A 15,599-nucleotide genomic window follows, 5' to 3' on the forward strand; every position below is an offset into this window, starting at 1 on the left:
ATGAATAACTTGAAAACGTGCCCGCAGCCCTACTTGTTATATCGCGCAAAAAATCGCTGCTTGAAATGGAGAATCGCCTGTACTGGTCTCGGGACACTATTGCAGCCACTACGGCAGGTGTGTTAATGCTATCTTCCTAATTTACAAAATAAATTAATTCATAATACCCGCTGAAATGGGTTGGGTTTTATGACGTTTGATCCAGAAAGGCGTGTTAGGGGTGGGGTCTGGGGCAGCGCTGTGGGGCTACTGGCCCGGCAGTGGAAACGCAAGCCCGGTGCTTGAGGCCCGAGGCCACTAGCTCGGCCCGGCTCGCTGTTAGCTCTGGCCCAGCCCTAGCCCGGCAGTGGAAACGCGGCTAATAATTCTTCAAGATATAAGTTTGTATCTTAACGCAACGTACAAATACAGTCCACAAATATTCCGTCAAATGGAAAACATAATCCAATCTTTGCACCAGCTTTTGCCAATTTCAGTCTCTCAAAGAAACGCATTAGCATTGATAGGGTAAAAGAGCTAAACAATACATATGCCAACCAAGTAGTTATCACTGACAAAACAAATGCTTAAGTCTTAATTCAGACTGTTTCGGTTTGATTTGTTTGGGTTTTTGGATGGCAGGATGTCATTGTGTCTCTTTCCTCCTCCTTCAGGCTTTCTGGTACACAAGGACAGGGCAGAACAGAGAATGAGTGTGACTTGATTTCCTGGTGCCTCCAGGGACAGTCCAAAGTGACTTATGTTCACACCCAACTGAGAGAGCTTGTTGTTTTGGGGTTTTTAACCAATTTCCACGCAATAACTAATAACTGGTGATTAAACTGTACCTAACATCTTACCTTTGGCTGGCAGATAACCAGTATTTCTCAAGTAATTTTTAAAGAATGCTTCTGGGCTTCATAAAACAGTTCACAGAACATAAATCACACCATCTGCAATGTACTACTGAATTCACCCAGTTGACCCTGTTGCATTAGGGAATACAGTCAATATCAGATGTGAATGTGTGGTTTAAAAAAAAAAAATTCAGACCAAGACTTCCAGACTGGTTCTGTGGTCACATCTGATCATGATTATTGTCCTGGAGCATACGGCCAACTGATGGAGCTGCCAGACAGCTGCATGTCACGGATGAGCGTCTCAATAGGCGTTTTCCCCACAAGGCGCATAAAGAAGAGCTGAGAAATTAGGCTGGCGGGCACCGCCCTCAGAGCGGGCAGTCGCAGAAGGAGCCGCCCAAAGCGCTGGGGTTGTCCAGGGTACTGCATGCGCTCGTACTCGGTCAGGGCCACCTGAGCTTTTTCCTGCAGGCTTTCCACATGAGCTGGGTCTGTCAGCCCACACGCATCTAAAGATAAACATGAGCAACAGCAGATATTAGTAATAGGAGATTTTGTGTAACTCAACTTGTAAAGTATGATGCAGGGCTCAACAATAAGGATAAGTACAGGTGTATGTGGAATTTTTTTATTGGCTAATCTATGTGACCATTTAACTTAAACTACAAGTGTGAGGTGAGAATAACCATTATTTTTGCACTAAACATTACTTTTGAAATACTATATCTGTAAAATGGATGGTTATGAATAATCAAGTCTGTAATTACATAATTACATACATTGATTGATTATTTAGTGAATAGGGTGTGAATAAGAAGAGGGTAACAGCTGTTTCATGACCAATTGTATGCCAATTTTGGATAGTGGAAGGGTGACCATCAGACTTTGTGGCCAGGTCATGACCAGTTGTGCCATTGCTGCACTGTCATATGTTACATTTGTTATTATGCTTTAGTAACAAACATATGGTTGCACAGTCTGCCGAAACTTAAAAGAACACCAAGGGAAAGTTCGCTAGCAAGTTTTGGAGAAATTGCAAGAATGCTTTACAAATAAATAAATTACACCAATAAATAAATAAATAAGTAGTGGTCGACCGATATATCGGCATTTTTAAAATATCGGCATCAGCCGATAAGTTTTTCGGATTGGCCGATGCGTTGTTAGTGGGACTTTTATTTTGACGAGCTGCGCTGAGAACACAAGCGCCTGATCACACAGCGCTCACCCACATTCTCCGTCTTCATTAGTTTACGATCTCTGTCAGGCTACTGTGTTAGTGTGGGGCTATTTCCTAGCGATTTCTTTTTACTTTTTCTAAGCTAAACAGTTTTTAGAGAAAACTCTTTACATTCGATTACCATGAAAACAAATCCCAGAGAACAGTCGACTCGGTGCCAATGTGTTAATTAGACCAAAGGTTCGTTTTGCTCCGGACTTGTCCTTTAAACTCAAAATAAAAACAAGAAAGTACAGGAAAGAAAGAATATACAAGTTCTAAATAATGAATTTATTTACTCTATAAATTTGTCTTATTCCTAACAATATGTTAGCTATTCAAGGTGCTTCAAAATGCATCTAAGAAACATTAAGGAAAAGAGACATTTTCTCTTATCCAGTAGAGGGCGCCAATATAACACTAGAAATTTGACTGGCATTCTTTTTATTCAAATCCAGCTGTGATATCTTGTGAAGTGTGCATTTGTAGCCTGCATAAATGTGTTACTGCGAGTGACGGTCGGTACTACTCATTATTATTCTCTATCATTGTGGATGTGACATAGATGTATTGCAGCTTCTTTGAACCGTTTGTGTTCGGTTAAATGCAGTTTAATCCGAGTATCGTGTCTGACGCACCTGGTGAGAAGAGCGCTATGGCCTTTAGACAGCTGTACTCTGCTGTATCCACCTGCAGGCGGGTCAGCTTCTCCACTTGGTCCTGGAAGATGCGCACCTGGTCCATGAAGGACACCACCCTCTCAGCAGACATGGGAGAGGAGTGAAAGCCTGCGGCGGCAAGCAGCGGGGCCATGTGCAGTGGCAGGGCAGATTGGGCCGCGTTAAGGATAAACAGTTCACTCCAGCTGAGCCGCAGAAGGGCCACCTGCTCAGATACAGGCAGCTCAGGGAAATAAGGAATGTTTCGGGCCCATTCGATGGTGCTAAACAGGAGTCTTGCAGCTAGCTCACAGATGCTGTCGATGCCCATGGCCGATCCTCCGCCCCCCTGCATCTGCTGGCTGTACTGATGGCTGTAGCGGCTGTTGGGGTAGGGCTCTGCCCGCAAGAGCTGGGAGATGAGCTCGGACACCGGCTGCCCGTTGTAGAACTCGCTCACGCCGCTCCCGGCATTACCGCCCACTGGAGTCGTAGATGGGCTGAGGCTCGAATGCGAAGGTGGGATACGTCCACGCTGAACTGCTAAAGGGGGAGAGGGAAGAGAAGGAGAGAGTCGTGATGGAGTTGAAATGCTTGATAGGTGACTTATCCAACAGCCCTTTCTTTTACTGTCATCATGAAACATCTTGCAGAGAATCTAAAGGGATTAGAAACATCTAATTCCTGATTACACAAGCACTCTGGAAATACTGTTTAAGTCAAACCTCCAGAGACTTTATAAATGAGCAATGAACATGCTCAATACAGCTGAAGATCACTTCATTTTAAAAGCAAAACCTAAAATATATAGGTCATCAGGCCCTAATGCAAGTTTTATCATGTGCACTGGCAAATGTGGTAAACAAACACCATCTGGGTCAGCTTAAAATAAAGTACAGCTCTCTCTTCCCTCGAACTATCAAATATAAAACAGTGTTTCCTGCAGTATTTTGCTTTACCAACCCCATTACTCTAGTAAGACTGATTCAAAACCAGTAACTTGTGAGTCTAATTAAAAGAAACTGTTCCTAAGTGTCATGCTTGTAAACTGGACTACACTAATGGTGCCGTTTGCTTGTTTTTGCATGTAGTCTGTAAAAACGATGCAGTAAAAAGACTGATTATTGTCTTTGCATAAATTCTTGGTGCCCAGTCACATTCAGTAGTTCAGACTGCAAACTCACAATTTGTGTATATAATTTACGCTAGACTCAGTAGTGTTAAAGCACCTGTGGTCCAGGAAATACTGTTCAAAAGATTTGGGTCAGTAAGATTTTTAAAAAAGAAATGAATACTTTTATTCACAAAGGATGCATTAATTTTTTTGTTATCAAAGTGACAGCAGACATTTATAATGTCTAATATTAAGAAACAAAACTGTTTTTGACAGATAATAGTGTTTACTTGAGGACCAAATTAGCATATTAGAATGATTTCTGAAGAATCATGTGACACTAAAGACTGGAGTAATGATGCAAATAAAATTAAGCTTTGCCATAACAGTGTAAATTACATTTTAAAATATATTACAAATGAAAACGAATAAATTGAAGCTGCAGTCTGTAGTTTTTCCTCTGTCGCCATCTCCGTTTGAAATCTGCAATTGCAGTCACTCGCAGAATTATCAACTTCACGTGAGTTGTACTTCAACACCCTCGACACGGCACAGCGTGGATGAACACAATGTTTGAGGAGAGTGTACAACTGTCAGTCACTGCGCCAGTGTGGATACTGTCATTCAGAATCACAGATTATTCTTTTTGGAAATATGACCAACATAATAATTTTCACCGGAAAAATGTCATCTGAACAAGTAAAACATTGTAAGCTTGTTGTGTATATTGCCTAATTGTAAGCTTGTTCAGAAATGGTGACAAAAAAACGTTAAACTTCATTTAAATAAACAAATTTTGATTTTTATGAGCTCGAATATTCAAATGCAATATTTTTAAAAAAATGCCCATCCCTACTATATATTCTATAACATGTTGACAAATAAGTGGATCAGTTGCATGAATCTGTGTGCGTTAAACAATGACGGAAAGCCATTCCGAGCGGGATAGACAGTTACCTTCTTTGCGCATTCCCACTCGGAAACACTTTTTTAAACGGCAGTACTGACACTGGTTACGGTGATGTTGGTCAATCTGGCAGTCTCGGTTCGATCTGAAAAGCACCAGAAAAGCTTTATGTTCAGACTGAAGTTAACATGCAGAAAACATCAACCTGAATGTACATAAAGAGAGCTGAAGTTCCCTCCATTACCTGCAGGTATAGTTGAGGTTTCGCCGGACACTCCGTTTGAAGAAGCTCTTGCAGCCCTCACAGGTAAACACACCGTAGTGTTTCCCACTGGACTTGTCACCACAGACCACACAGTCCACCACACAACTTTTATCATCGTCCCCGGCCTCCATGTCGCTGCCGCCTCCTTGTGGTGACCCATCGTCCTCATCTCCCCTCAGGTAACCCTTGTCACCACCAAGTCCATTAGTCTCCCCATTGGGATCTCCCCACCCCCCTCTCACCATGGCCATCGCTTAGTTCTCAACACAACCAAGGAGAAAAAATACTCCCAAACGTGCTGTTGGCACAGACAGTTTCAGTTGACCCCTTTTTTGACAGCTGTGTGTTCTAAAATGAGACGCTATGAAGGCCTTTAGATCTGCTAATTGTCCACGGCTTCGTCTGACACATTTAGGCTCAGACAGTCAATGTCTGAGTCAGTCAACTTTGTTCTTCATGCAGCAGGCTGTGCATGTTGATTTGCCTCCTTGACTGACCATATTCACCTTTTGCTCCCGCTTCTTTTGTCACACCTCGGAAAATGTGTCATTTGGAAGCTAGTTTCCAATTCAATCACAGACCTGTGAAGAAAAAAGTAGTTACTCAAAACCATGGCATTGTTCTTCACTTGTTATTTATCAAGCAGTTCAGAGAATACATGCTTTCTGACCACTGAATTTCTATTGCTACTGAAATTTTATTTTGTTACTGAAACTAATACTAAAAACATTTATGTTACCTAACATTACAGAAATTTCCTGAATATTTCACGGTTTTCTAGGATAGCAAAAAACCCTGAGAGTTTAACTAGTTTTGCTCTATATACTGTGGTCTTTACTAAATATATAAATAATACAGATTACTCACATTTGTTTATACATTATTTTTTTGACAATTTCACTTGACGATTGTAGCCAGAATAGCTAAGTTAGATAAGCAATGCGTTTTACAAAAATGTCTAACATTTCAATAGTCCTAGCCAGACCAAGGAATGAAGAGCAGGATAAACATACAACTGATATTACACAATTAGTGCTAGTAATAAAAACATCTCGGTATAAAGAGCAGCGTCTTCGTTCACGGTACTGATTGTTCAAGGAAGTGCTCTCTGCGCTTGTTTGTTGTGAAATGAGGACAGACTTTTGGAGTCGCTCTAACTGTTACCGTGCCGCTGAACGAGTAACTTAAATCAAAAACGAAACGGGTGAAACCCTAACGTAAGCTCGTGATAACGGTTTCGCCGTAATCCGAAACAAAATGACCTGTTCCTTGTTTTATTTTTTTATGAGAGCTAGTAATAGACATGCGGCCTAACCTCCAGCGATCATCAAGCAGGGGGAGGGGTGGAGCCATAGCTTAGCGACATACCTCACTCCTGACTTCGGCGAACACTGTTTTTATTTCCGCTCACCTTTGACGCTTCGAATGATAAGCTAGCGTGTCGTTAACGGCGACGAAACCCCAGGACTATTTCAAAATACATACCTGCTTTTGAAAGCGCAAAAGTCCGCGGGCTTGAGAAGGACAAGAGAGAGCGTGAGCCAGTGTCCAGTAGAGAGCGCGCGCCGCGTGCCTGTGAGGGAGTGTGTGTGTGTGTGTGTGTGTGTGTGTGTGTGTGTGTGAGGGGCGGGGGGGTTCGGAGGGATTTGACACAGCTATTCAAGCCCACGGTTGCCATGGTATCTCCTGCCTTATATGGTCAAATAAGTCAAAGAGCAGCACTGCTGGGCACACAAAAAAAAGAATGTGGTGTTTTGCTCCTGCGAGATCAGTGACCTCGGGCGTGCTTCAAGGACTGCACATGTGCCTACAGGACGCCAAACCTGTAAATACCTTGAGAGAAAATGTTGTCAGTAGCCGGATAGATAAGCTAATCTAGAGAATATTATTTAGCGTTAATGATTTAGGACAAAACATTTATGTTTGTAGGAAGTATTTAAACTAGTATGGTGTTTGTTACTGGCAATGGTGACTTGCATTTTTTTTTACAAGTTATAACTAATTAGATGATACTAGTACGCCTTATTCCAGTATGTACTAGTATCTATTACAGCTTTATGTATTAGATATTATTCGTCTTATATAGAGATACCTTCTATCAAATTCCCAATAGTTACTAGTAACAGAGTTGAGTAAAAAAGAAAACTACTTGCTAATTACATTTTCAACAGTGTAATAAGACTACTACTAATACTCTCTCTAAGAAAAAAATTGCATTACTTGGAATTAATTACTTTCTAAATCCCATATCAACCTCAACTATTTGAACAATACAAGCATAAATATGAAACTGCACTCGTGATTCTTTCAAATAAATAATATCAAACTGCATAAATTATTTTTGAACTGACCAAAGTATTTAAAGGGAGAGGGTGTTATATTGTTCTATAGTCTATATACAGTATTTGATGCAATTACATCAGAGTTAACTGATGTTAAGATAATGATACATGTAGTAAATATGTTTAGTAAGATTAGAAACAGTGTTGGGTGTAATTAGTAATTAATTAGTTGCTAAGTAATTAGTTACTGTAATTTAATTACTTTTCCCTTGAAAATGTAAAGTAAGGGATTACTCTTCATTTATCTGTAATTTAATTACAGTTACTTCTGATGTAATTGAGGTAAATACTGTGTATAGATCAATCCGATCTCACAGCGATTCGTATGCATTTTATGAGGTGTCTAAATCGTACGACCGCACTCGTACAAATTCGTATGAATTATTGTAAAATATGTATGAAAAAAGTGTGAAATTAAATCAGACATAAAAATAGTGCATGGGTTTAACATCAAAATGTATTGTCTGATGTTAAAACACATGTTTTTATAATGTAACCTTCTCCACCTTGGTGAGTTTGAGGATAATTCATGCAATTTTATAGTATTTATTTGAAAGAATTAAAAAAGATTCACGTCCTTGTATTATTCAGCTGGTTGAAATTGATATGGGATTTTGAAAGTAATTAGTAATTAAAAGTAATTAAATACTTTTTAGAGAGAGTAATTAGTACAGTAATCTAATTACACTGTTGAAGAGGTAATTAGTAACTAGTAATTAATTACTTTTTTAGAGTAACTTACCCAACACTGATTAGAAATTAGTAGTAGGCCTAATGAATATGGATAGTAGTAAAACTAGAAATTGACTGCAAAAAATTGAATTCTGGTAAGAAATTGATATACATGCTAGTTGGAAGTGACATAACTACAGATCCCAAATGGAATTACAAATATGTGTTACTATACTTTATAGTAGTAGTAGGATAGTAGTAATTAAAAATAAAAACCTAAAAAGGATACTTTATGGAACACATTTCAAACGACTTGAGATTCTTTACACTCAAAGTGGTTTAAAAAGTACAAATGTATTAATAGCAGTTACCAGGTAACCCAGGCTTAAATTCAATCATAATTTCTGCAGCAAGAGGTCAGAGGGTAGGAAATGCATAATTTTGTATAATAATAATGTCTTATGCAATTAGCAAAAATTGCTGCTGAACTTTCACAGGTTGAGCCAAATATTTTCTTTCAGCTGTATAAAAAGGAAAGTACAATTTCGTTACGTTATTTTTGTATTACTTTCAAACAATGAGAGAGCCATCCAGGCTGTACATCTTGTTGTTGATCCAGGAGACAGCTGTCTTTTGTTTTGAGATTTAGATCTTGGCTACCAGTTCATATAATTATTCAGGGGTCACCGTCAAGAGAAAAACATTTCATTTTCTGCCCTCACTCAACCTCTGCTTCCTTCTCAACTCTTTTTGGGAAATCATATTCTTAGCTAACAGAAGCAAAACCCTGGTTGCTCAACGAAACCAGCAGCAAGCTGATTCTGCATCATTCATGTACGTATATCAACTCTTTATGTATATCAGGATTTGCAATATTGTTTTATGTGAGTGTGTGTGTGTGTGTGTGTGTGTGTGTGTGTGTGTGTGTGTGTGTGTGTGTGTGTGTGTGTGTGTGTGTGTGTGTGTGTGTGTGTGTGTGTGTGTGTGTGTGTGTGTGTGTGTGTGTGAGAGAGAGAGAGAGAGAGTGCACACACAAGAAAAGGGTAGCACAGCTCTCAGAGTGCTTTCTTGTGTTATACATTTCACAAACTGGGTGTTTATTTGACCTTTGACCCCTGGGTTCAGGAATGTGATCTCTATTAGGATGTGAGGTAGAGTTGCAGCTGTTACTTACTGACTTTACTGATCCCTGAAAAAGTGTTGGAACATCAAGCAAGTTTAATAAAATGTTCTTTTGATAAAATACAATTTTCTTTTGCTATAAAATAATATATTCATTCTATTTTAGGGAATATTTCATTTTAGTGTTTTATTTTATTTTGCAATTCAATATTTTTTAATTACTATTTAATTATTTTTAATGACATATTTAGTTTAATTTTAGTTTACTTTAGTCTGTTAAATTCGCAAAACGATTTAGTGTTGTACAGTGATATGGAAATATCCCCCTCTAGTGGTGAGATTCAGATGCTACGTTCACGGGTCTTAAAGTTGATGTAAATTTCTTGTATATGTTAAAATACTTGTAAGTTTACCAGCAGACTAGAGTAAGTTTAAATGCTGACTAACAAGAAGCCAAACAAGCCAACAATGCTGACTAAAAACATAGACGAACTGTTTTTTGATTATCCAAATGAAGTCTAGTCTAACTAATGGCAATCTCAATGGCAGTTTAGTTTAGGTAGCTAACCATCAAACCATGAATCACCAATAATTCCTGATGCCATCCAAATATTGGAGTATGGGTGTATCCCTAAATCACTGTGTAAAAAAAGCTCAAACGACCTGAATCACACTTTTAAATTATGTTTAAATTTATTTGTTTTCATTTTGTTGTTATATACAGTCTTGTCAGTGCAATAACATAATACAAGCACAAATGTTTTAAGGTTATTGAGGTAATGTGTGCTTTGGCCAAGCTTATGGGATTTGGAAACATTTAAAACAACAGCGTGTGAGGGAATCTTGTTAGATGATGGTAATTTTAACGTCAGGCGTATTTTAGAAACAGATAAACAGGACGATTAATTCTTGATAATGTCAGCAGATGTGTATGCATCTGTGTTTATTGCTGATTTCCTTCATTTGTTCAGTAGTTTATCTAAGAAGTGTCCAGACAGTGCCTTCGCCATTTGTCACTCTGAGACACAGCTATGAATTACTCCTTCCTCTTGGAATCGGATTGGCACATCAACAATTCCTGGCAGGAAAGCCACATACTTTCATAATATTCATATTATGTGGCTTTTTAGATATAATATTTCAGAAAAAATAACTACAATGTTTAGAAACGGGTCTCAACAACTAGAATAATATATAAAAGCACAAAGTTAGGGTGCATAAGTAACTCAAAATTACATTATGTTTAAAACTAAAACTGGCCGTTGACTGAAATGCTTTGGTCAAAGGTAATGTTTTAGTAAGGCACAATATACAAACCACATCCTCATACGTCAGGAAGAATCTTAGACAGCATGTAGGAATGTGGTGTATCAGAATGCGAGTCAATCAGAAGCCTCATTACATAATAATTTGAGAACTATTAATGTAATTAAAAAATGTCATAAACATTACCTAGATCTAAAATCATCTCTGACTGACTATTTTAAACAGCACGTAGTCAAACCGTCAACCATGTGCTTTCTCAAGTGCCAGCATGCTGTCAAACAAAAGGATCTGTTTTGGCAGGACATACATATTAGAACAATGTAGAGTTTAGGTTCGGGCCAGCCCTTCAGCAGTGCGTGATGTTGTTCTAACCTCCGGAATCATGACCATAGGGTGGACCAGGGACACGTCATGCAATGGGAGGTGCAGGGAAACAATATAAGCTGGCAGGGTAAATATATTTCACTTCTTATTTTGCCTTTGATGTTTTAGGAGAACAATTGCATAGTGAATGAACCTGGGGTTTCATTGATAAGGTCACATTTCAGCAGAGATGTACAAAAGTGCTTATTCTCAGGCCAACTTTGGCCTGGCTGCCAAGAAGATGCACAAGTCGAAAGGCAAGAGCTGTGGTTACTACGTGAAGATTGGCTTCTTTTTCTCCTCACTCATCCAGTCTTTGATCATTGCGAGTCTGGTGCTCTTTCTGGTGTACGGACAACCCGAGCATACGGTGGAGGAAAAAAGACTGCAAGAGTTGGACCAAGGTATCAGCAAACTCACGATGGAAAACTTTGTTCTTCGTGGGAAGGAAAAGAACCTCACCAAAGTTCTGAACGTCACTCTCACTGCGAAGCTGAGCAATGACAAAACTCTGTCTGATTTACGCAGACTGGCAAACATCTCATCTATGACAATAAAGAACATCCAAACATCTTTGGTGAGATTTGGGGCAAAGTTAAAATGTATTCAACAGATAGGTTTCATACAAAAGAGAATGCCCTAGTGAGAAGGTAGATGCTAAAAAAAAGGTGCATTTAATAATTGCGTGATGTGTTGTGTTTTAATGGTGTTTTCTTAACGTTTCCAATAGGACATGAAACAGTAATTCCCAAAATTTTTTGTCAACTTTGCTTTAAGAAGCTTTGTTTTTCCTCGTTATATGAACATTCTGGAAAACGTTAGCAGACTTTTAAACTTAGGCTACATGAGTTTTAGAGCAGACAGATAATTAGAGCATCAAAATGCATCATTTCAACCTCATTAACCAGTTTTTTCTTTTGCTTTGTTTTTAAAGTCTCAATGTACGATGGAAAAAAGAATGGCCGCACCTCGTGCATGCCCTCCTATGTTCTGTCCAGATCCAAATGGTGAGATTGTTGTTCAGATTTTTTTTACATTGAATATGTACTTTAAGGTAGATCAGTACAAAAATTCAGATTGTTTGTTAATTTAACACACTGCCTGCAACCCCCATAAAACAAATTATGAATATGTGTTTTTGGTCAGTAAATGTAGAAATCTTGGGTTCAGATCAACTTGTCAATTTGCTTTTCCAGACAACAACAGACGTTTGCAAAGTATGCTCCTGCAGTCAGAGGAAATGCTCCATCTGATCAAAGCCAACTTTACTCAGATGATGGCCATTATGAAAACTGAGTTAGACATCTCCAACAAAGACAAGGATAAGTATCACTTAGATGCAATTGAACTGAGGCGAGACAAGGCTTTCCTTGAGGGAGAACTCAACTTGTATCAAAAGAAGTGCAAAGAGCATTTTGTCGATTCTTTACGAGGAATCCCCAACGTCACCAAAGAATTCCTCAAAAGGATCGACGACCTCTTCTCAAAACACATTTCTTTCCAGCTAACGTGCGACAAGCAAAAAATTCAGCTGGAAGACATCAGGGAAAACTGTAGCAGTCTTTCAAGAGAAGTTGAGAGCAAGCTCCAGTCGTATCTGAACGTAGTGGGGAACCAGTTCACAAAAATTAATGGAGAAAATGCCAAATATGAGACAGAGAACAAACGCCTGAAAGAGGACGCTGAGTGGTGCAATAAAAATCGCAGTGCCATGAGTCGCGAGAATCGCAAGAATCTTCAGCAATTTCAGCTCAAGAATGACCAAGAGAGTGAAAAACTTCTGCTGGAGAACAGAAAACTAAAAGAGGAGAACAACCTGAAAGATCAGCTGATTTCTGTGAAAGAAAAACAAAGTCAAATGCTCGCACAAACCATTGAGACTCTCAATACCTCACTTGCCAGCTGTAAGGTGAGGTTATGGTATTTCAACTTATGAACTAAGTTTTACTCTCTTTTTAAATAAATCATTGTAATGTTACAGTTGTAAGTTAGTGAACGTTAATTGTATTTTTACAAAATCTTCAAATTCTCTCCTTTTCAGCCACTAATGCGGCCTAACCCATTCATGCCAAATCCCTACGGTTTACCAAACATGCCAAATGCTGGTGGAACTGGTCTGAGTTCAACAGGACTGAGCAAACCAAACATGCCAGGGACAGGCCCCGCCGGGCCAGTATTTTCCGGTTTTAACGGTGCAGGATCAAATACAAGATTGGGCAGCACAGGAACAGGTGCAACAGGATCATTAGCTCCAGCAGGGACAGGGATCCTTTCAAATGGACTGGGCAGCACAGGATTAGGTGGGTCCGGTCTAAGTAGAACAGGTCTAGCTCAGACAGGGACGGGTGTGGGTGGAGTAAGTCCAGGGTTGACAGGATTTGGCAGTGCTGGTACTGCAACTGGCAATATTGGACAAAGTGGAACAGGGTCAACAGCATTCAGCAGTGCAGGATCAGTTGGAGTAGGGATGGGAAAACCGGTGGTAGGAGGTGCAGGTTTTGGCTCAGTCGGGTCTAATGCACCTGGAAATGGAGCGACTCTTGGAGGAGCAAGAACAACAGTGGCTGGGAGTGATGGTCAAACATTAAGCCAAGGTAAAAACCAAGCAGAAGTGGTACGATTCAGCACTTTTTAAATTAATATTTACTCATGCTTATTTTCACATGTGCATAACCTTTTGTGTTCACTTTACAGCCCAAATAAATCTCCATCTGAAGGAACTGCATCGTTATTTAATCCCAAATTGAGGAGTGAACAAAGTCCTGGCAAAATCAGGATAAAGGAGTGTTTGTATATATAGATTTGAATTAACTGTTTGAAAATAGAAAACCTAAATGTACTAACCCTGCAAATCTGTAATGTCAATACTAATTATGATTATTAATATACTTTTTATTTTGTGGGGTGAAGCTGACCATGTCTTTTGCACATTTATACTTGTATATATCGTATATTGTATATAAAAAATGAGTCTATCACTATAGTTGTCTTTCGTAGTAATGTTTTTGTTGTCTGTGTGGAATAAAAAAAGTAAAGGAAAAAAAATATATTCATTTCGTTAAATAATTGCTCAAATAATTCATAAAATCGAGCCACAGTAGTCAAATCTAATCTGCTTATAAAAAAGGTAAAAGTGGCTTGGATGTAATAATAATGTTGCAGTTAATTATATTAAATTAAATTATACAAAATAAGTGTAAATGGCTAAAAACAAGCACAAATGTCTAAAATGTTTTGCATTCTTTCAGCCCGAACAAGCTGTAAACAAACTAAATATATACTAAAAATACAATGAGTCCAAGCCACAGGTGTATGACACCAAAGCAGTAAAATGAACATGCATGCGTACAAGAAGAACAATTAATGAAATTTCCAAAAGGTCCACTTCACATTAAGCTTAAAATAGCTCTGGCTAACCATCAGGCTATTGTCATTGTTTTGCGTCAATGGGAAGCACTATTTAAAACAGAGCCGCTCTCCAACCAAAGCAAATCCGTTTAAGTGTCATACCAAGTCATCATTCAACCAACGTGCAGGAAAGCCAAACTCGGTAAAGTGATCACATTAATGCATTTTGACAATAAATATGTTGTGAAATAGTTAACCTTAAATATGATTAATTCATATTAAATATGCTGCCAGTGTGCATTGTGAATGAAGAAAGAAATGGATCTAAAATGCAGAGTAAGGTACTGGCAACCTGCACCATTTGAACATAATGTAAAACAATTAAAATAATTTCCCATGTCAACAAGCATCCTGTCACCAAGTGACAGGATGCTTGTTGAAGTGCCAAAAAGGTGGATCAGACAAAAGCAAAGAAACAGGGCGCCAATTAATATATTGAGGCGTCACAGAAGGAGCCCGCTATCCAGCTTAAAGGATATCCTTTGTTTGACATTAGTGATTTTCCACTTAAGACAGTAAGATCCCCTGTTCTCAAAGAGTGTAGACAGGTTTTTGATGGCTCTGACGTCTTGTCATCTTCTTTGAAAGATCTTTGTAAAGGAGACATCTGTTGAATACAATGGGATTATTGTTTGCAGGTGTGGAATGTTAAGTGCCAGTGTCTCTGAACTTTATCTGATGTTGCTTGGCCTTTTTATTTCCAGCATGCCCCATTGTATCAGCATAAGAATTATTACGTTTTTCTTTGGGGTCTCTTGAAAACAAGCATGGCGTTCCCGTTCTGCATCTCCAGGTAAATATCCCTTCTCCACCCTCGACCATGGAAACGCATTAGCGCTTATTATTATTATGTCCTTCCCACCTAGGTCATAGAACTCATCACCTTTTGTCTCTAGAAGCTCAGATTGTTTGTTCCCCCAAAGCACTAATTGCATTTCCTATTTGCTTGGTCCTTCTGTGCCCACCATTCTGGTAAAGACATTAAAGGCCAAAACACTTCTCTTGTTGACCTCTACACATGGTCTCTTATGGGTCTAGAAGAGATTATGTAATTTTTCAAAATGATGAAAACAGTGCTATTTAAAATTTGGTGTTTAAGATGAACTAAAAATATTATTTTAACCCACATGGAACTTTTCATTGACAATGTCAGGTAAAATACAATAGTCTGGTTTATGAAACGTATATGCTTTACAGCTGTGAGAAAATAAATTCCCTTTAAAATATACCTTTAGTCATTTTGTGAGTATTTTTTTCACAAAGCGTTTTATTCAACTGATGCGGATCAGCAGAACTTACTCAATATGCATCATCCAGATATGATAGACATCAAAATTATAGAGACATGCAAAATGTAAATAGAAAAAGTAAAAAATAATATTTGTGTGTGTGTTTGTCCAGGATATCAGAGCAGGCTTAAATT

At 38.7% G+C, this 15,599-nt stretch overlaps 2 protein-coding genes across 4 annotated transcripts; one reads left to right on the top strand and one right to left on the bottom strand.

Moving 5' to 3' along the window:
- Positions 1-622: 622 nt before the first annotated feature.
- Positions 623-6,625, bottom strand: nr2f6a (nuclear receptor subfamily 2, group F, member 6a). 3 transcript variants are annotated; one of them, XM_039678132.2, is made up of 5 exons: positions 6,489-6,625; positions 4,983-5,584; positions 4,789-4,883; positions 2,697-3,257; positions 623-1,348 (listed from the first exon to the last, which is right to left on the bottom strand). In XM_039678132.2, the coding sequence occupies exons 2-5, from the start codon at positions 5,252-5,254 to the stop codon at positions 1,074-1,076; spliced, it is 1,203 nt and encodes a 400-aa protein (XP_039534066.1). In that variant the 5' UTR covers positions 5,255-5,584; positions 6,489-6,625; the 3' UTR covers positions 623-1,073. The 3 variants fall into 3 exon arrangements, with proteins under 3 accessions (XP_039534066.1, XP_039534065.1, XP_088987433.1); XM_039678131.2 differs by having other exon boundaries at positions 2,697-3,260; XM_089131307.1 differs by lacking the exon at positions 6,489-6,625 and adding an exon at positions 5,871-6,249 and having other exon boundaries at positions 2,697-3,260.
- A 4,237-nt stretch (positions 6,626-10,862) lies between these two features.
- On the top strand, positions 10,863-13,751 carry plvapa (plasmalemma vesicle associated protein a). Its single transcript, XM_039678127.2, has 5 exons — positions 10,863-11,345; positions 11,703-11,775; positions 11,965-12,677; positions 12,810-13,362; positions 13,463-13,751. The coding sequence occupies exons 1-5, from the start codon at positions 10,959-10,961 to the stop codon at positions 13,513-13,515; spliced, it is 1,779 nt and encodes a 592-aa protein (XP_039534061.1). The 5' UTR covers positions 10,863-10,958; the 3' UTR covers positions 13,516-13,751.
- Positions 13,752-15,599: the final 1,848 nt, after the last annotated feature.

The sequence above is a fragment of the Pimephales promelas genome, chromosome 5 (genome assembly GCF_988280905.1).
Source record: "Pimephales promelas chromosome 5, fPimPro1.hap1.1, whole genome shotgun sequence".
In the NCBI taxonomy this organism is placed as follows: Eukaryota; Metazoa; Chordata; class Actinopteri; order Cypriniformes; family Leuciscidae; genus Pimephales; species Pimephales promelas.